We start from the raw sequence: 20,815 nt of genomic DNA, 5'->3' as shown, positions 1-20,815 counted from the left end.
GGTGGGCGGGGAGTCTGCTGACATCACAACTCTGCCCGCCGAGCACCGAACAGACCCGCCCACTGAATCTGGACTTCTTTGGGGTTTCAAACAGCTAAAGGGGGGACATTTGACAGGTAAGGATACATGCAGGAGGCATGTATATCCTTATAGATCACCCCTATAGCAGTAGTTTAGAATTGATGAGAGTGGGTTTACATCCACTTTAACCACTAGGGATCCGCGCTATAGTCAAATGACGGCTACAGCGCGGACCTACTATTGACGTCGTCCCGTGCACGAGCGGCGCGCTCTGTGACCAGCGAGTCTACGAGACTCGCCTGATCATGGATCGAAGCCAGGGGTCGATCCCGACCCCTTACCACGTGATCAGCTGTCAGCCAATGACAGCTGATCATGTGACACAACGGAGCCGGTCCCTGCGCCCGTGATCGGGACATCAGTCCCGATCACGGCCAGCTTACCAGTGCCCACCTGCCCGTGCCACTTCAGTAATAAAAAAAGTGCCCCCCCCCATCAGTGCCCACAGTACCACTCATCAGTGCCCACAATCTGCCTCAACAGTGCTGCACCCCAGTGCCCATCAGTGTCAACTATCAGTGCCCATCAGTCCCATCTATCAGTGGTACCTATCAGTGCCCCTTAGTGCCACCCATCCGTGCCGCCTTATCTGTGCCCATCAGTACTGCCTTATCTGTGCCACCTTATCTGTGCCTATCGGTGCCGCCTTATCTGTGCCTATTAGTGCCACCTTAACTATGCCTATCAGTGCAGCCTATCAGTGCCCACCAGTGCCGACTCATCAGCGCACTTCAATGAAGGAGAAAAATGACCTGTTTGCAAAATTTTATAACAAACTATTAAACATGATTTTTTTTATTTATTTTTTATTTTGCATCTTTTTTTGTTTGTTTAGCAAAAAATAAAACTCCCAGCTGTAATTAAATACCACCAAAAGAAAGCTCTATTTATGGGAAAAAAAATGATAAAAAATTTCATTTGGGTACAGTGTTGTATGGCCGCGCAATTGTCATTCAAAGTGCATCAGCGCTGAAAGCTGAAAATTGGTCTGGGCAGGAGGGGGGTTTAAGTGCCCAGTAAGCAAGTGGTTAAAGGGGAAAATGTCAAACACAAGGCCTAAGGGCCGTATCCAGCCTGCCAGGCCTTGTCCTGTGGCCCTCATACCAGTGTTGCCAACCTAATCAGATTGAAATTTATTGACACAACACCTAAATTTTACTGGCACAGCCAAGTTTTTACTGCCGTTTCCAAAGGTATTTAGGCTACAAACACGTACAATATGCAATTAGCAATGTGATTGAAGGTAGATATTAAGACAAAAAACATATTTCTTTTTTTTTGATATAGGAAGTAAGTAGCCCAGGGGCAGGACTAAGTAGGTATTTCAGGGGCAGTACTCAAGAGGGCAAGAAATTAGAATTATGCCATGTACACACGACCGGACTTTTTGACAGCAAAGGTCCGACGGAACGAGTCCATCAGACAATTTGATCGTGTGTGGGCTCCATCGGACCTTTGCTTGCCAAAAATCCGGCAGACTTTAGAAATAGAACGTTTAAAATTTTCCCACCGGAACTCCGGCGGACCGAGAAATCCGTTCGTGTGTATGCTAGTCCGACGGACAAAAACCGACGCTAGGGCAGCTCTTGGCTACTCGCTATGAACTTCCTTATTCTAGTCTGGTCCTACGTCATCACGTTGAAAAGTCCGCTCGTGTGTACGCGCCCTGGACCCTCCACTGCCATCCTTACAATATCTGCGTACCATGACCTTCTGGGCCATGCTGGTGCTACCAGTATTACCGATTTTTCTTTCCAGCTTGATCCTGCAAAGAACTTGAGGTAGCAACTGAATCAGGGAAAAGTGCATAGATCAGTAAAAAACTGATCCCACGGGGTCGCCAACGCATCTGTTCCGTATGCGAGCGGGTCCCCTGTCCTGGATGCAAAGTTGACTAGCTTAGTGTTGAATCTGGACGCTAGAAGGTCTACGTCCGGAGTCCCCCATCTTTGGCAAACAGCCTGAAACACCTTGGGGTGAAGAGACCATTCTCCTGGGAATAACTGCCGGCGACTTAGATAGTCCACCTTCCAATTTTCTACTCCCAGAATGAAAACTGCCGATAGGCATGGGACATTCTCTTCTGTCCAAGTTAGAATCTGGCTCACCTCAATCTGAGCTGAGAGACTCTTGGTGACCCCTTGTGATTAATATATGCCATGGCCCTGGCATTGTCAGACTGGATCCTGGCAGGACAATTCTTTAACCTGGAGGTCCAGGTTTCTAGAGCCAGATACACTGCCGAAATCTCTAGGATGTCAATGGGCAAAGCTCCTACTCCCCAGCCTGAAAGGCTGGCATCTGTCGTTACTACCTTCCAGATAATTGATCTGAAGGACTTTCCCTTCAGCAGGTTCCAAGATAGTAACCACCAACTGAGGCTTTGGGACACTCATGGGGACAGCCACATTGGCAAGTCCAAAGCTTGAATCGTTTTGTTCCAAGCAGACAGAATACTGCTTTCAGTTTCGAATGGAATTGAACATAGGGAACTGCTTCGAATGAAGCTACCATCTTCCCTAACAACCTCATGCAAAGGCGAATTGAAGGATTTCTCTTCGACCTGATCATCCTCACCAGCTCCTGTATGGAGCTGATCCTTGCGGGAGGCAAGAACACCCCTTTTCTGGGCTGTGTTTATGATCAGGCCCAGATACTCCAGCCTTCTTAGTGGCTTTAAGGAGGATTTCTTTAGGTTGAGAATCCAACTTATACCTTCCAGGTAACTGCTTGTGATGGCTACACCTTGCTTCAAGCAAGCCACTGACTGGTCTATTAACAATAGATCGTCTAAGTAAGCCAAGACAGTTATGCCCTGTGCCCTTAACCTGACTAGAGGTGAGGCTAATACCTTAGTGAATACCCGAGGTGCTGTAGCAAGCCCGAAGGGCAAGGCTATTAACTGAAAATGCTTCTGTTCTACTTTGAACCGCAGAAACCTCTGGTGAGGAGGAAATATATGGACAAGCAGCTATGCATCTCTGATGTCAATGGACGCCAGAAGTTTTTCTCCTTGCAGGATGGAAACGACTGACTTGATTGACTCCATGCAAATGGAGTGGATTTTAAGGAACCAATTAGATTACGTAGATCTAGACTTGGTCTGATATCCCCATTTGGCTTTGGCACCGTAATTAGGTTTGAGTAAAACCTCAAACCTTGCTCTTGTTTGGGAATCTGTCTGATCACCCCTTGAGCCAATAATCGGTCTAATGCTTGCAACAGGGATTGCCTTTTCCCTGGATCCTTGGGAACGTTTGATCTCAGAAAACGAGATGGTGGAAACTCTCAAAGCTCTAGCTTGTATCCTAGAGACACTGTGGAGAGAGTCCATTTGTCCTGAATCTCCCTTTGCCAGACTTCTGAGTACATCAGAAGTCTTCCCCCCACCTTGGTGAGGGGAGATGCCTCTTCATAAGGAGGTCTTGTATTCTGCTTTGCAGACTTGTAGCCCCAGGTCTTCCTTTATGCCTGGTCTGATGGCAGAGGCCGAACAGTTTAAATGAAAGACGCTTATATTTTCTTTTGACTGGCAAGAGTACTATTTCCGCTGGAAATTGTTTGAATGTATTTATCCAAACTATCGTCAAATAATCGTTCTCCCTTAAAGGGGAAACTAGTTAGAAGGTTCTTACAAGGCGTCTCAGCTGACCAACCCTTTAACCAAAGGGTCCTTCGCATATGTACAAGTACAAACGCAAGGCGTGATGACTGGTGAATAGAATCCTTCATAGCATCTACAGAAAAGCATAATGCTTTAGGTAGCTCGGCCAGTTCCTGTGCTTATTGTGCAGGGAGCTCATCTGAGAGCATCTGTGAACTGGTCCTTTAAGGACTGACAGATGCCTATAGCTGCAATTGCAGGCTGAGCAACAGTACCTGTTAAGAAAAAAGGGATTTTAACAGACCTTCCAACTTCTTATCTGTTGGATCTTTAAGCATAAGCGCATTGTCCACTGGGTAAAAAAAAATATATATATATTTTTTTTTTTCACATTGGAAATCGCAGCGTCAACTGCTGGAACTTTCCATCTTTTAGTGAATCTTTCTTCCATAGGATAGAGCTTTGCGAGTCTCTTTGGAAGGGAAAAAATGCTTATCCGGATGATCCCATTCGGTATAAATAAGCTTTTTTAGTAATGTGTGGACGGGAAATGCATGTAAAGGCTGTAAAGGCTTCAAAGAACCCAAGGAAGAGACCGGCCCTTCAGCTAACTCTGTTAGGGGTAGCATGCAAGTAGAGCAAACCATCTTTGCAAGCCTCTGTACTTCAGATTGTGAAGTAGGGATCCTTGGGATCTTCAAGTATTGTTTCCTCCGCAGAGAAATAATCGCATGTCTTTCCTCCCGATCATCTGAGGGCAATACCCTATCCTGTCCCCATAATTCTCTTGGACCCTCCACTGACTGTAAAGAGTCTAAGGTGAGGGAGGGGGATCTAGGACGCTTCCTATACACTGGATGGAGAATGCGATTAAAGCTGCTAATCTTCCTTCTAAGCCTTGCAAGGCAGAGGAAACTGCATCTTCAGTCACCTCTACAGGGGCTGAAGTGTGTAAAGCAGTTGCACCACCGCTAGCTTCCAATGACTCACCCTGGCTTGCCATGTCTGATCTCTCCGAAGAGGAAGACAGTATGGAGGCATAACTGGGATTCCCAGCGCCTGGGGGGGGTGACACCTTAGGTACCTTTACGGTAGGTCTGGAAGACATAGTGCAAAGCACAAGCAGAGGTACACACAAAATAACAGTTCTTTTTCTACTAAGTAACAATAGTTTTTACTGTCTGAAAATGCCTGTTTACACCCTTACGTGTCCAGCGCTCTGGTGTCTCTTAATGTGACAGACTGCCTCTCTTCAGTTAAAAAGTCTTTCTGAAATGAGAGTGTCTGTGATATAAAGCCTCAGGTGGAACCTGATTGGCATCCTCAGCGCTTCCCCTATAAGGCAAGTGCTGTGTGTGTGTCGATGTTACATCCATACACAGCGCCACGTGACCTTGCGGACATGCCCCTCTGCATTCTCAGGCCCTGCTAGGGACTCAAATGGCCAACACAAAGTAAGGTGGACGTACTATACACCTCTTCAAGGGGGGAGGGGAAGAGGAGGGTGGGGGTTCTGTCAGCAGATTTATAGTTTTTTTTTTTTTTAAACCACAGCAGCATAGGGCGTTTCCCAATTACTAGGTGGAAGTGCTGGTTGTAATTAAACCATGCAGCTAAAGCAGCTGCGTCAACCAATCAGCCACCGCCCATATAGAAGTTTATACACATCTCTGTATTAGCAACTGCTGTATTTTTTACCAAATCCCACATGATCCTCTCCATTGGGCCTTGTATAGCACCCCTCAGGACAACTTTAGGAAATGTAGAAAGCCCAAAAAGAGTCCTGGGTTCCTAGGCTCCAGCTCTCAAAGGGAAGCATTACAGGCAAAACCTCGTTCTTGTATCAAGGTCCAGGTACCATCCTATGGCTTCAGTGGCGAGGATGGATCTGATTGTGGAGGTTTTCTTAAATCCAGCATGGATCCCTCCTGGAGCTCCGCAGAGCACATCTTCACTCGTGACCAACACCTTAGACACTGACGAAAAAACGGAAAATTGTTTCATACTTACTGTAATTTTCCTTTCCTGGTGCCTACCCATGGCAGCATACCTGTGATAGCTCCACCCCGGAGTCCTCCCCTCAGGATAGTTAATAGCTTATAAAAATGACCAACCTACCCCCCCCCCTAGCATTCTCCAATTATATTGAATACCAAGGGAGGGAGCGTATGCTGCCATGGGTAGGCACCAGGAAAGGAAAATTACAGTAAGTATGAAACAATTTTCAGTTTTCCTGGTGCCCCCATGGCAGCATACCTGTGATACAATAAATAGCTAAGACCAGGGTGGGTACTGCTTCAAAAAAAATTTTATTTAAAGGAAAAGCGATAGCTGCTTCAATTGCCCTTTTCCCGAATTCTACTGAAGTGAGTGCTCCTGGGTCAATTCTGTAATGGCGCATGAACGTATTTGGCGACATCCATGTGGCCACTTTACAGATCGTTTCCAACGATACACTTGCTCTTGCCGCCCACGAAGAAGAAACTGCTCTCGTTGAATGGGCTTTCACCGCCGGAGGCTCCAACCCTCTAGCCCTAAACGCACACTTTGGATTAATCTACAAATCCATGAAGCTATCGTCCTCGATGTGACTCCTTTCCTTTTATTTTTGCCCCATGGTAGTATGAATAATCTATCCGATGCTCTGAAAGTACTTGTGACTTGCAAATAACGTGCTAGAACTTTAGAAACATCCAACTCTTGCAACGAACCAGATAAAGGAATCCGTGAATGAAGGGAGTGCCCAAGCCTCAGAGAGAGTGGACCGGGATGACACCTTTGGGACAAATCCTTGAACTGTCCGCAATTCTACCCTATCTGGGAAGAAAACGATGTGTTCTTTCTCTGCTCCTAACGCCTGCAATTCTGAAGCTCTCTTCCCCGACATAGCAACTAGAAAAACAGTTTTGAGCGTTAGGTTCCATAGTGAAGCGGCCTCCAATGGACTAAAAGGCTGCGCTATTAGACAGTCTAGCACAAAAGGTAGGTCCCAGGCCGGGAAAGCTCGTTTTACTGGAGGGCGGATCTTCTTGACTGCTTTGAGAAATTGCATGATGAGAGTATCTTCTGCCCATTTTAACCACTTCCCGACCAGCGCACGACGATGTACGTCGACAGAATGGCACGGGCAGGCATATTGGCGTACAGGTACGTCCAATATTCGATGCCGCCCTGCCATCGGGAGCGCGCCGCCGGCGGCGCGCTCCCGCGCTGGTCGGGACCCCCGTGAGTCCGGTCGCGGGACCCGCGGACTCGATCGCCGCGGGCATCCCCGCGATCGTCTCACGGAGCGGCCGAAATGAGGAAATGCTGTGTAAACAACATTTTTCCATTCTGCCTAGCAACTAGTGACGCTGATCTCTGCTCCATGTGATTGGAGCAGAGATCAGTGTACACTAAATGAAAGCCCAACCCCCCCACAGTTAGTAACACACCCCTAGGAACACTTAACCCCTACACTGCCACCCACTGGTTAACCCTTTCACTGCCAGTGTCATTTACACAGGAATCACTGCATTTATATAGCAGTGATTACTGTATAAATGACAATGGTCCCAAAAATGTCCGATGGGTCCCCGACAATGTCGCAGTCACAATAAAAATCGCAGATCGCCGCCATTACTAGTAAAAAAAAAAAATAATAAAAAATTATTAATAAAAATGCTATAAAACTATCCCTATTTTGTAAACGCTATAACTTTTGCGCAAACCAATCAATAATCGCTTATTGCGATTTTTTTTACCAAAAATATGTAGAAGAATACGTATCGGCCTAAACTGAGGGAAAAAAAATGTTTTTTTATATATTTTTGGGGGATATTTATTATAACAAAAAGTAAAAAATAATGCGTTTTTTTCAAAATTGTCGCTCTATTTTTGTTTATGGCGCAAAAAATAAAAACCGCAGGGGTGATCAAATACCACCAAAAGAAAGCTCTATTTGTGGGAAAAAAAGGACGTCAATTTTGTTTGGGAGCCACGTCGCACGACCGCGCAATTGTCAGTTAAAGCGACGCAGTGCCGAATCGCAAAAAGTGGTCTGGTCTTTGACCAGCAAATTGGTCCGGTCTGAAAGTGGTTAAGTGGGTACTTGCTGAAATTGCTGCTACTTGAACTTTTAATGAACTTAAACTGAGTCCCAGGTCTAAACCATTCTGCAGAAACTCCAAAACTATTGAGGTAGAAGGACTGGAGGGATCCCCTCATTTGCTTATTGCAAACACTTTGAATTTATTCCATATCTTAGAATAGATAAAGTTTGTGGAAGGTTTCCTAGCTTTCAGGAGAGCCGAGATCACTCCCGCGGAGAATCTCAATGATTGGAACTTCTAACGCTCAATATCCAGACATGTAGGTTCAATTTGTGAGGAGCTGGGTGCAACAATTTCCCCTGTGAAAGAAGCTGCGGGAATACAGGGATCTTGAACGGAGGGCATATGCTGAGGTTCACAGCCCAAGGGAACCACGGCCTCTTCGGCCAGTAAGGCAGAATAGCTATCACTCCGATTGGCTCCATTGCTAATCTGATTAAGAATTTTACGATCAAGGGTCAGGGGGGAAACGCATATGCAGTCTCGCAAAGCCATGGACTCGAGAGGGCATCCACTGCTTCTGCTCGGGGATGAGGCAGGCGGGATAGAAATCTCGGTAGCTTCGCATTAACTGGTAAGGCAAAGAGATTTCTGGTGGCTTCTGGAGATTCATGATCCAACTGAACACTGATGGGTGCATTGCCCATTCGTGGCTGTCTGGAAAACAACGCGATAGGCGATCCGTCTGCTGATTCAAACGTCACGGAAGGTAAACTGCCTTTAAATCCACTAAATTTCTTTCCGCCCATAACATGATGGGCTCCACTTCCCTTAGTAAAGTGATGCTGTGCGTCCCCCCCTGCCTCTGTATATATAATACCGCTGCTCTGTTGTCCATCCGTACCAGCACTTGTCTCTGACGTAGATGTTCTTTTAGACTTAAAGCTAAATACACTGCTCTCAGTTCTAAGACGTTGGAGACTACCCCTGTCACGGGGACGTCCCATCTCCCTTGTACTGCCAGGTGATCGCAGTGAGCTCCCCACCCTTTCGAACTCGCATCGGTGGTAACAATGGTCCAGGAAGGGCATTGCAGGAGCCGAGGTTTTGAAATTAGGTCTTCCTTTGACCACCAGAGGAGACCCCTCCTCATGGAAGCAGAAATTGCTGTTCTCTGACATAAGGACTTCCTCCTCCACTGCGTCAAAAAGCCCCATTGAAAAATCCTCAGATGCCAATGAGCCTAAGAATGCAAGCTGCCATAGTCCCGATTAAACTCAGACAATTTGAGGCTGACAGGTGGGAGAGCGACCTGACGTGGATCATCTTCTGGGCAATCATCTTCACCTTCTGAGGAGGGAGGCGCACTGTACCAGCCTTGGTGTCGAATAGAGCACCTAAGTAAATCATCATCTGAGTTGGGGTCAGGTGGCTCTTCTCGGCATTTACTAACCAACCAAACTCTTTCAGAGTCCTCAGCAGAATCCCCTTGTGGACCCGTAACTGGGCTTGATTGGACGCTAGCAGTAAAATGTCGTCCAGAAAGTGAAAGACTCGAAGGCCTTTTTCCCTGAGAGGAGCCAGGATTGAAACTAGAACTTTTGAGAATATTCTTGGTGATGTACATAGGCCAAATGGCAGGTATTGAAACTGAAGATGTGCTGATCCTATTGCCACTCTCAAAAATCTTTGGAATGCTGGCAACACGGGAACATGGAAATAAGCCACTTGAAGTCTACCGATACCATCCAATCCCCTGGTTGTATCATTTGCGTGATCGTCTGCAAGGATTCCATCTTGAACGAGTCGAGCTGTATGAAACGATTTAACCTCTTTAGATCCACCACTGGTCTCCATCCTCCACTCTTCTTGGGGACGAGGAAGAGAGAATAGAATCCCGTGAACCTTTCGGAGGGAGGGACCGGTAAAACTGCCTGTTGAGCTACAAGAAGATGTAGATATCTTTGTAAAGCTTCCGCTTTCTGCGGTGACGTTGGACTTCTCGTTAGAACGAACGAATCTTGCGGGGCCCCTTTTTGAAAGGTCCAAAAATGGCCAAAACGGATCGTAGAAACTACCCATGGATCCTCGCATCGACTGGCCCATACTTCCTTCCGCAAACCTCTTCAACCTGGCCCCTACTTGCTGGAGTGGCCTCTTGTCAAAAGGACTTCGTCCCCTCCTGAGTGTTGGAGAGACCTCTCTGTTTATTCGCTTTTAAAAACGTGGCCTGAGTACTCCTCCAATTCTTTTTGGGGACTTTATTTTGTCTAAAGTTAGAGAAACTTCTTTTCCTGGAAGCTTGGAATTTTGTTGACACCACACGTGACCGCCTCACGCTTCTATCCTGGGGAAGTAGCCCAGACTTCCCTCCTGTCACTCTAGATATTGCCTTCTCCAATCTTTCTCCAAAGAGCGCCTTCCCATCAAACGGGATTTAGCACCAGTTCTGTTTTGAAGCTGCGTCGGCAGCCCATGGCTTCAGCCATAGCGCGCGCTTAGCCATGATTGTGTGCAACATTGCCCTAGCCGCATATCTCACGGAGTCAATTGCGGCTTCTCCAATAAAATCTGCTGACAGCTTGATCTCTTCTAATGCTTTCATAATATCGTCCTTGGGGACCTCTTCTCGGATGGCAACTTCAATATTATCTGTCCAAACTTTAATGGCATTAGACACCGAGGCTAAAGCTACTGCCGGTCTACAGGCTCCTCCCGCCAGCTGATAGGCGGTTTTCAAATCTGCATCTATACGCCTCTCCAGAGGATCCTTAAAGGAGGCTGAATCCTCCATAGGCAGGGTGATGTTCTTGGCCAAACACACCACTGCTGCGTCTACTACTGGCGGCGTATCCAGGAAGGCCGCATCCGATTCGGCCAGCGGGTACAATTTCTGGAGTCTGTTTAGAGAGATGCATTTATCTGTAATCTCTTTTTCAAAAATAGAAAGAAGGTTTTTGCCTTTTTGGGAGGTTCTTCCACTTCTTCCCAACCGATGGCTTGTTTTACTGCCAAGACAAAGGGCTGCACTAATGAGAAATTAAAGCCCGAAGGGTCTGCATCATCTGAGGAATCCTCAGAATCGGGTTTGTCCCCAGCTAAGGGAGGCGGGGTTGCAGAAGTGCCTTCCTGGTCTGTGGAAGATTGACCCCGATTAGACATTTCTAAATGTTTGACCCTTAGACGTGTCTTGCAGGGTGGGAGTCATATGAATTAGTTCCGCTAATGAGTCTTTTACTACTCTTTTAATCAATTCTGTAACTTGTTCCACCTCCACCTTTTCGCGTTCCGCGTAGGCTTGAAAACAGTCTTTACAGCTCAGTTTCAGACATCGGGGGTGCTCCACACGCTCTACATTCTCTCTTTCCCCGTCTGTGAGGGCTAGCTGAACGATGCCTTTTGGAACTAGTTCTTGGCAAAGAATGATGAGAGGTAGATGAGTGGCTGTGCGCTGAGTTTGGACGTGTGCGTTCGTTGCGATGACCAGACGTCTGGTTAGACGCACTCTGGTGTAAAGGGCGGAAACGAAAAGTTATGCCCCGTACACACGACCAGACTTTTCAACATCAAAAGTCTGACGGAATGATTCCGGCAGACTATTCGAACGTGTGTGGGCTGCAGCGGACTTTTGATTTGCAAAAGTCTGACAGACTTTAGAAATGGAACATGTTTCAAATTTTTCCGACAGAACTCTGCCGGACCCAGAAATCCGCTCGTGTGTGTGCTAGTCTGACGGACTAAAACCGACGCTAGGGCAGCTATTGGCTACTGGCTATGAACTTCCTTATTCTAGTCCAGTCATACGTCATCACATTCGAATCCGTCGGACTTTGGTGTGATTGTGTGTGGCCAAGTCCGTTCATTCGGAAAGTCCGTCAGAACTCTGTCAGAACTCCGTCAGAACTCCGTCGAAAGTCTGCCGGACTTAAGTCCTGTTGTGTGTACGCGGCATAACAGCGCAAGGCTCTCTTTTTAGTCCAACAAAAAAAAAAAAAGAAGAAGAAAAATCTTTTGGCACGTACCCTTACCTAAGAAAGCGAGGGTCTTGGTCTAGCGGCGGCTGGCTCATAATTGCAGGGCAGGCAAGGGCGAAAGTGACTGGACAGAATACTAAAGAAAAACACAATAGACTCCTATGAGACCCGGTGAATATACGCCCCCCTTCCCACATACAGTAGGTGCCGCCGATATTGTGTCAATCTCGCTGCTTCTAGCAGCGAGATTGACACCCTACTAGCTCCATTGCGGGAGCCAGCGCCGAGTTGGCTCGCATCGGGAAAGGAAAAATGTTTTTCCTTTCCCGATAAGCATCGCTGGCCGGGTTGACACTGGTGCGGGGATCCGAATTGGATTCCCGCCAATACCAGGCACTGTTTGGTATGAATCCTAAGGGAGAACTCCACGGCAAATGTAAAAAAAAAAAAAAAAAAAACGCCATGGGTTTCCCCTTGGGAGGCATACCAGGCCCTTAGGTCTGGCAGGGATTTTAAGGGGAATCCCCTTCGCCGGAAAAACCAGCGTGGGGTCCCCCCCAAAATCCATACCAGACCCCTATCCGAGCACGCAGCCCGGCCGGTCAGGAAAGAGGGTGGGGACGAGCGAGCGCCCCCCCCCCCCCCCCTCCTGAGCCGTACCAGGCCGCATGCCCTCAACATGGGGGGTGCCTTGGGGAAGGTGGGGCCGCGCGCCCCCCCCCCCCACCTCAAAGCACCTTGTCCCCATGTTGATGAGGGCAAGGGCCTCTTCCCGACAACCCTGGCCATTGGTTGTCGGGGTCTGCGGGCGGGGGGCTTTAATAAGGGGGCCCCTGTATCCCGGCCCCCCATCCTATGTGAATGAGAATGGGGTACAATGTACCCCTACCCATTCACATGTGAAAAAAATGTACAAAAAAAACACACACACAAGGGTTAAAATAGTTTATTGCACAGCTCCGGGGGTCTTCCGTCTTCGGGGGTCTTCTCGCCAGACTCCTCCGCTATCTTCTGCTAGCGGAGGAGCCCGGCTTTCTTCTTCATCGCCGCCCTCTTCTTCTGACTTCGGGGGTCTTGTCCCCCTCTTCGGTTCTTCTTGCCGGGCCACCGCTTCTTCTTCCAGCTCTTTTACTAGCGGTGGCCCGGTCTTCTGTCGCCGCCGCCTTCCGTTCTTCTTCTTCTTGAGGGCACACGGCCTGGTATGGCTCAGGAGGGGGGGCGCTCGCTCGTCCCCACCCTCTTTCCTGACCAGCTGGGCTGCGTGCTCGGGTAGGGGTCTGGTATGGATTTTGGGGGGGGCCCCCATGCCGTTTTTTTTCGGCGAAGGGGATTCCCCTTAAAATCCCTGCCAGACCTAAGGGCCTGGTATGCCCCCGAGAAGGCATGCAGGCTTCATGAGTGAGGCGACATTGTCGCCTCGCTCTGTCTGCTATAGGAAAATGGCATTTTCCTATTGCAGGCAGCGCAACGGGATCGTGCTGGTTAGAGAAGCCTGTCGCCGGGAACCAGCGCGATACTGTCGCGCTGGAAACACAATGTCGGCGGCACCTACTGTCCACACACACACAAACTATATATATATATATATATATATATATATATATATATATATATATATATATATACACATACATATATATATATATATACACACACACACACACACACACACATACATATATTCATATATCCCCAACTGTACAGCCCTGCCTAAACAATTACAAATTCATCCTGTAACTTCATCCACAACTTTACTTCATAAAAATGCTTGAGAAGAAAGAAAAAAAAAAAAAGATCCAACAAATCAATCTCTGTCATCCTTACAACCCCCTAATTATCTCCTCTACATATATAAACCTATAAATATACATTTAATAGAGAACAAAAACAAGAACAGAGAAAAGAATCATGCACAAGCTAAACCTATAGTCAAACCGCACTACAGCCACATTTATTTACTTCTACTTACTACGGAATCAGGTTCCAGTCCACACAGAGCACTCAGGAGGCAGCACCTACAGCTGGCTACGCCTGCCTCCTACTGACCCTGCAGCCCCTAAGTAGAGCAAGGAACCTCCCATCCCCTTCCTCTGCTCCGCCCTCCTACCGAAGGGCAACACTGCCTGTTTTTCCTTCTCCAAAATGGCGCCGGCAGAGTCAGACACCCGCGCATGCGCAGAACGCCCGCTTCGTCCCTTCCGCGCACCGACCAGCATAACTATAGTCAGAGTACATCGCTGCGCGCCCAGCGCTTGCTGCAAATAACACCCCTCGTGAAAAGGCAGAAAGATAATAAACAGCACAATAAAAAAGGGAAGGCTCAGAAGTGAGCCCCTACCTGCCCCACCGACTGACAGCTTTGCCTTCAAGCAGAACCAATATCCCACGTAGGATGTGGCTGCTGCCCCAAAAGACTCTCAGAAGGGCTCCCCTCTTATAAGCGCTGGTTAGCAACCCAAGAAATGGGGACTGAATCTGGGAGAGGCTTGAACCCAGACGGAAACTGCTCACGGCAGAGGTAAGATACGTCCAACACTATCCGTTAGGTATGAGGAAAAAAAAAAAGAAAGGAGAATGGATTTGTAGATTAATCCAAAGTGTGTGTATAGGGCTAGAGGGTTGGAGCCTCCGGCGGTGAAAGCCCATTCAACGAGAGCAGTTTCTTCTTCGTGGGCGGCAAGAGCAAGTGTATCGTTGGAAACGATCTGTAAAGTGGCCACATGGATGTCGCCAAATACGTTCATGCGCCATTACAGAATTGACCCAGGAGCACTCACTTCAGTAGAATTCGGGAAAAGGGCAATTGAAGCAGCTATCGCTTTTCCTTTAAATAATTTTTTTTTTGAAGCAGTACCCCACCCTGGTCTTAGCTATTTATTGTATCACAGGTATGCTGCCATGGGGGCACCAGGAAAACTGAAAATAGTTTCATACTTACTGTAATTTTCCTTTCCTGGTGCCTACCCATGGCAGCATACGCTCCCTCCCTTGGTATTCAATATAATTGGAGAATGCTGGGGGGGGGTAGGTTGGTCATTTTTATAAGCTATTAACTATCCTGAGGGGAGGACTCTGGGGCAGAGCTATCACAGGTATGCTTCCATGGGGGTACCAGGAAAACTGAGTGCTCCTGGAAGGAGGAGGGGTTGTATAGGGGAGTCAACTTCCTGTATTGGTTATACCAGTGTCAACACCTGAAGGTAGGCCTATAACCCATCAAGTAATTACTTGAGACTCTGTGTCCTATGATGTACGATAAAGAAAATGCGCCTCAAGCTTGTAGTGCCATTTATTGTAAATGTCTCCCCAAATGTGAGACGCCAATACAAAAAATGTGGCAAATAAAACAAACCGGAACGCGCAATGAGCTCCTTTGCCGCGCTTGTGGCGCATAGGGCAGCGCATTAAAATCAATGAGCTGCTCTATGCTTGATGGATGTTTGCCATTCAGGTGTATGTCAGAGGTGTGTCTGGAGCCTTCATTATTTCACAAACTATGGAATGCTTGGAGAGCAGAAATCAGCAATTATTAGAACATGAGCAAAAATGTCCCAACAAAAGGCTTCATTCAATGCACCCAAGATGACTGCTTGACTTCCTAAATGCTTTGAATGTACATCACTGATTTACCCTGCTCAGCGGGGGGCAGGCCTTAGAGAACAGAGGCCGCATAAGGGCAGCAAAGAGGATTAGTGGTTAGAGAGAAAAGCGCTATACAATTAGCGATGGATTAAAAAAAGAAGCACATGTGTGGTAGGTTTGAGGAAGAAATTAAAATGTTCCCCCAGAATCTATAGAAGGTGAATGCACCAACTGATAGAAGATGCTTAGGCTGCGTTCACACCTAAGTGTTCCAGATTGCGGGCAGAATTATTGTGATTCCCGAATCACCACAAAACACGGGACGCGCTTGTGATCCCATTATTTTCAATGGCACCCCAATCACTGGACAATTTTGCCACAAATGTCACCCGACAAATCACGCTAACAAAACCGCAGGACGCCTGTCGTCCAAAAGCAGTCCTGCGGTTTTGTTGCGATTTGTCAAGCGACAGTTGTGGCAAAATTATGCCGCAATTGGAACTATTAAAAGTAAGAGGATTGCAAGTGCATCTCGCTTTTTGCAGGAATCCTCGCCGTGTCTATTGTATGACAAAAACTTCCTGCACAGATGTCCCCCCAGCAGATTACACCAAATCCCCCCCCCCAGCAGGAATATTACACCCATACTCCCCCCAGCAGGATGGTAACACCCATACTCCCCCCAGCAGGATGGTAACACCCATACTCCCTCCAGCAGGATGGTAACACCCATACTCCCTCCAGCAGGATGGTAACACCCATACTCCCTCCAGCAGGATGGTAACACCCATACTCCCTCCAGCAGGATGGTAACACCCATACTCCCTCCAGCAGGATGGTAACACCCATACTCCCTCCAGCAGGATGGTAACACCCATACTCCCTCCAGCAGGATGGTAACACCCATACTCCCTCCAGCAGGATGGTAACACCCATACTCCCTCCAGCAGGATGGTAACACCCATACTCCCTCCAGCAGGATGGTAACACCCATACTCCCTCCAGCAGGATGGTAACACCCATACTCCCTCCAGCAGGATGGTAACACCCATACTCCCTCCAGCAGGATGGTAACACCCATACTCCCTCCAGCAGGATGGTAACACCCATACTCCCCCCAGCAGGATGGTAACACCCATACTCCCCCCAGCAGGATGGTAACACCCATACTCCCCCCAGCAGGATGGTAACACCCATACTCCCCCCAGCAGGATGGTAACACCCATACTCCCTCCAGCAGGATGGTAACACCCATACTCCCTCCAGCAGGATGGTAACACCCATACTCCCTCCAGCAGGATGGTAACACCCATACTCCCTCCAGCAGGATGGTAACACCCATACTCCCTCCAGCAGGATGGTAACACCCATACTCCCTCCAGCAGGATGGTAACACCCATACTCCCTCCAGCAGGATGGTAACACCCATACTCCCTCCAGCAGGATGGTAACACCCATACTCCCTCCAGCAGGATGGTAACACCCATACTCCCTCCAGCAGGATGGTAACACCCATACTCCCTCCAGCAGGATGGTAACACCCATACTCCCTCCAGCAGGATGGTAACACCCATACTCCCTCCAGCAGGATGGTAACACCCATACTCCCTCCAGCAGGATGGTAACACCCATACTCCCTCCAGCAGGATGGTAACACCCATACTCCCTCCAGCAGGATGGTAACACCCATACTCCCTCCAGCAGGATGGTAACACTCATACTCCCTCCAGCAGGATAGTAACACTCATACTCCCTCCAGCAGGATAGTAACACTCATACTCCCCCAGCAGGATAGTAACACTCATACTCCCCCAGCAGGATAGTAACACTCATACTCCACCCCCAGAAGGAATACAGCAGCGATACTCCCCCAGCAGGAACATTAAACCGATACCTGATATTTGTTTTATTGCAAAAAAAACACAATACAATACCAGATTGTTTGGTAAAATAGAATAGATAATGTTAAATAGGTGCCACACATATCACACACATCTCACACTTCTGAACTACACTCGTGGAATGGTATCAAACTGAGGTACTTAAAAAGCTCCATAGGTAACACTTTAAAAGCTTTTCAGGTTACTAATTTAGAAGTAGAGGTGGTCTGGTGCTAGAATTATTGCTCTAGCTATAACGTTCATGGCTATACTTCATGTGTGTTGCAAACACTGTTTACATATGCCTGTGCGGGGGGGGGGGGGGAATTGGGCACTAATAAATTCTACTATTTTTACACTGCTCTTTTTTTTTTTTTTTTTTCATAACTTTTATTGCTATCACCTTGTGATAGCATGGGCAGTGACACATTCTTTTTACTGAGACATATTTCACTAAGAAATACTCGTTGCTTCTGGTTTCTTAGACCATAGAGATGATCAGGGGTGTTCTGGTCCTAGGTCATCCCTATGGTAAGCCAGCGGAATCGCAGTCCCAAGCTCCTTGGTGGGACAGGAGAGCCAAGAAATGCGGCTGAAGGGGGGACCCCCTTCCACCACATGTAAAAGCCAATTAGTCACTCGGCTCGCTTTTACATTATTCAGCATTGCAGCTTGCAGTCATGGCCTCAGTATAACCATTTAAACCAGAGGACGTACAGGTACATTTATTTGAGGGAAGTGGTTAAATGACCACCAGAAAAAGACCCTTAACCACTTGTTGACCATACTATAGCCGAATGATGGCAACAGCATGGTCGGCTAGTTCTGGACTGCTGTCATATGACGGTGTCCCACGATCCCACCCACCATGCTCCTACTGCAGGGCGTGGCCGGTGCCCTCTGTGATCGCAGTGTTGCATGACCGCGCAATTGTCATTCAAAGTGTGACAGCTCTGAAAGCTGAAAATTGGCCTGGGCAGGAAGGGGGTAAAAGCGTTTAGTAGGCAAGTGGTTAAAGGGTTAGTTCCTCATTTCATGGCCATTTTGCAGAAAAAAAATAAAAATAAAAATCACCCATGACTTCCAGCATCCCCAGCACATTCTTTACACATAGGTCGTGTGCAGCCTGTCCAAAAAAAAAAAAAACCCTTAGTAGCTGACCCCCCTCTCCTGTCTTATCGGCAGAACAAACAAGATCTTAGCAGCATCGTTGTTCAAACACCACACATGTGTAGTGTTTTCTCTTGATGGCTCAGCTTCTGCTGGACCGCATTGTTTAACCACTTCCCACCCGGCCAATGTACATATAAAGGCCAGGTGGGAGCTCTCGACTTCCGATAGGACGTTCAGGAACGTCCTTCAAAAGGAGTGGGAATCGCCCGCACAGCGGTGCGATCCCGATGTGCTCATGTCACCCGGACACTGCGCATCTCGGATCGGCAGGAGGGCTCTGTGATTGGCCCTCCTGATCACATTACGGCCGTGTCCAATCACGGCCGTCATGTGATGAAAACAAACAGCCGGTTGCTAGGCAATCGGCTCCTCCTCTCCTCACACAGAAGTCATCGCTGAGGAGAGGAGAGCAGATCGCTGCAGCCGGCTGGTGATCAGTGACTATGAGCTGTTTTTACAGCTTTTTACTAACTGATCACCAGTCTAGTGTAAACACACATCACCACACATGTTCCCAAAACACACATGTCCCCAAATAAAAAAAAAACACGTCCCCCACATATGTCCCACTAAAATCACATGTTCCAATGATTATCTGCACACATATGTACGTGATCACCTGCACACATATGTACATGATCATTTGCGTACATATGTCCGTGATCACACAAACCAATTATTATACACTTAACGGATTTTTTTTTTACCAAAAACATGTAGCAGAATACATTTTGGCTTAAATTTATGACAAAATTTGATTTTATTGGATTTCTTTTAAAATAGAAAAAAGAAAATTGTTTTTTTTCCAAATTTCATTTGGGTACAGTGTAGCATGACCACGCAATTGTCATTGAAAGTGCGAGAGTGATGAAAGCTGAAAATTGGGCTGGGAAGGAAGGGGGGCGAAAGTGACCTGTATTGTAGTGGTTAAAAGAGCCAGAGCAGCCGCTGGAGTGAACTGCTAATATACGGCTATGGCAGGAGGGAGGGGGTTAACTAGTAAGGATCTTTATTTGGTCAGTCATTCTGTGATAGAGATTATATATATATATATATATATATATATATATATATATATATATATATATATATATATATATATATATAGATAGGAGCACTAATTTGAACAGTGGAGGACTGCATGGAGCATTTTTTGCAAAATGGCCATTAAAGTGGTTGTAAACCCTTACAACACACTTTGACCTACAGGTAAGCCTAGATTAAGGTTTACCTGTAGGTCCAAGAAATATCTCCTAAACCTATACGGTTTAGGAGATATTTGCCCGAAGACAGGCACCGCTGTCTACAGCGCATGCGCCGTAGATAGCGGCGCGCAGGCGCACTGAGCGCGGCATCGTCAACGATGAAGATGCCGCGCATGTCGGCTCCCGTTGTGCATGTGCGGGAGTGACGTCATCGCGGCTTCGCCGAATGACAGCGGCGGAGCTGCGAGACCCCACCGAGAAGATGGATGCGCCGGACTACAGGGGACAGCGGTGACTTCGCTGGCTCCTGTGTCAGGTAAGTGACACATAATGGACTACTATGCGATGCATAGTAGTCCATTATGCTTTACCTTTGCAGGGAATGAAAGAGGAAGTAAACCCACCAGGGTTTACTTCCTCTTTAAAAGGTGAATAGAACATTTATGTAAGGCAAACTCTTACTTTCCCTGTGCCCTCCTGCCTGTTGTTTCATCAGATACTGCCAACACTCCTGTAGAAGTTCCAGATCAGTAAAACAGAACAGTGACAGGGCTAAGTAAGCTCTGTTCTGCCCCCTTGTGACAACAATTGGCCTGATTCAGGGATTTAGTGGTGAATTGAGATAAAGGAAGGGAGGTGACACATGTACCCCTCTAGGACTTGAGTTTTTAAGGCTTTCACTTGCACATATAAGCAAAATACAAAACCTCCGTCATTATGCTTCCTTATTACCTGATAAATCTCCCTCGTAATTGAAACCTTTTATGGAAAGCCCCAGCCATTTTTCACATTGCAGATTATATGGGCTATTTAAAAAGGGGGATGTCCAGATTTCAAAGACAAAAGTGTATAAAAATACCACATGAATTTTTTTTTCTGTGTGATCTTTTGGTCTGTGTGAGGCAACAGTCAAGTGCAGGAAAGTCCCATACTTTCTTTGCTGCGTGAACAGGGATTTATTCAGCTTGATCCCCGTATTTATTCCTGGTTTTACTGTACTTTTGATCCGATTCTGTGGTCTGCTGGTAATCTGAAAGAATAAGTAAAAACAAAATGAATTATGCTATGTTATTATATCATTGTAATAATAAGCAGACAATCACAACGCAAACAAAAGAGTGTTATCACAGGCCCTTACACCCACTAGTGAATTCAAGGCATAGTGGTGTCTCACCTGGCAGTTGGATGGTTAATCTACATTATGGAAAAATCATCCAGAAAATAAGTAGATTTCAACAGGAAAATACTAGTGCTGACATATCTCAGGGCACAGGAGGTCGTTTTC

At 47.1% G+C, this 20,815-nt stretch overlaps 1 protein-coding gene across 1 annotated transcript in view; it reads right to left on the bottom strand.

The window, feature by feature from the left end:
• Positions 1–17,163: 17,163 nt before the first annotated feature.
• The window catches only part of TMEM141 (transmembrane protein 141), a 30,765-nt gene continuing 27,113 nt past the window's right edge, over positions 17,164–20,815 (bottom strand). The window contains exon 5 of the mRNA XM_077476989.1: positions 17,164–20,560. Coding sequence (XP_077333115.1) covers positions 20,487–20,560 — 74 coding nt within the window. The 3' untranslated portion in view covers positions 17,164–20,486. The remainder of the gene's footprint in view (positions 20,561–20,815) is intronic.

Source organism: Lithobates pipiens, unplaced genomic scaffold (genome assembly GCF_037356315.1).
Source record: "Lithobates pipiens isolate NorthernLeopardFrog02 unplaced genomic scaffold, aLitPip1_a1.2 Scaffold_1, whole genome shotgun sequence".
Taxonomy (NCBI): Eukaryota; Metazoa; Chordata; class Amphibia; order Anura; family Ranidae; genus Lithobates; species Lithobates pipiens.
The sequence above is the reverse complement of the archived record's forward strand: the minus strand, read 5'-3'. Positions and strand labels throughout refer to the sequence as shown.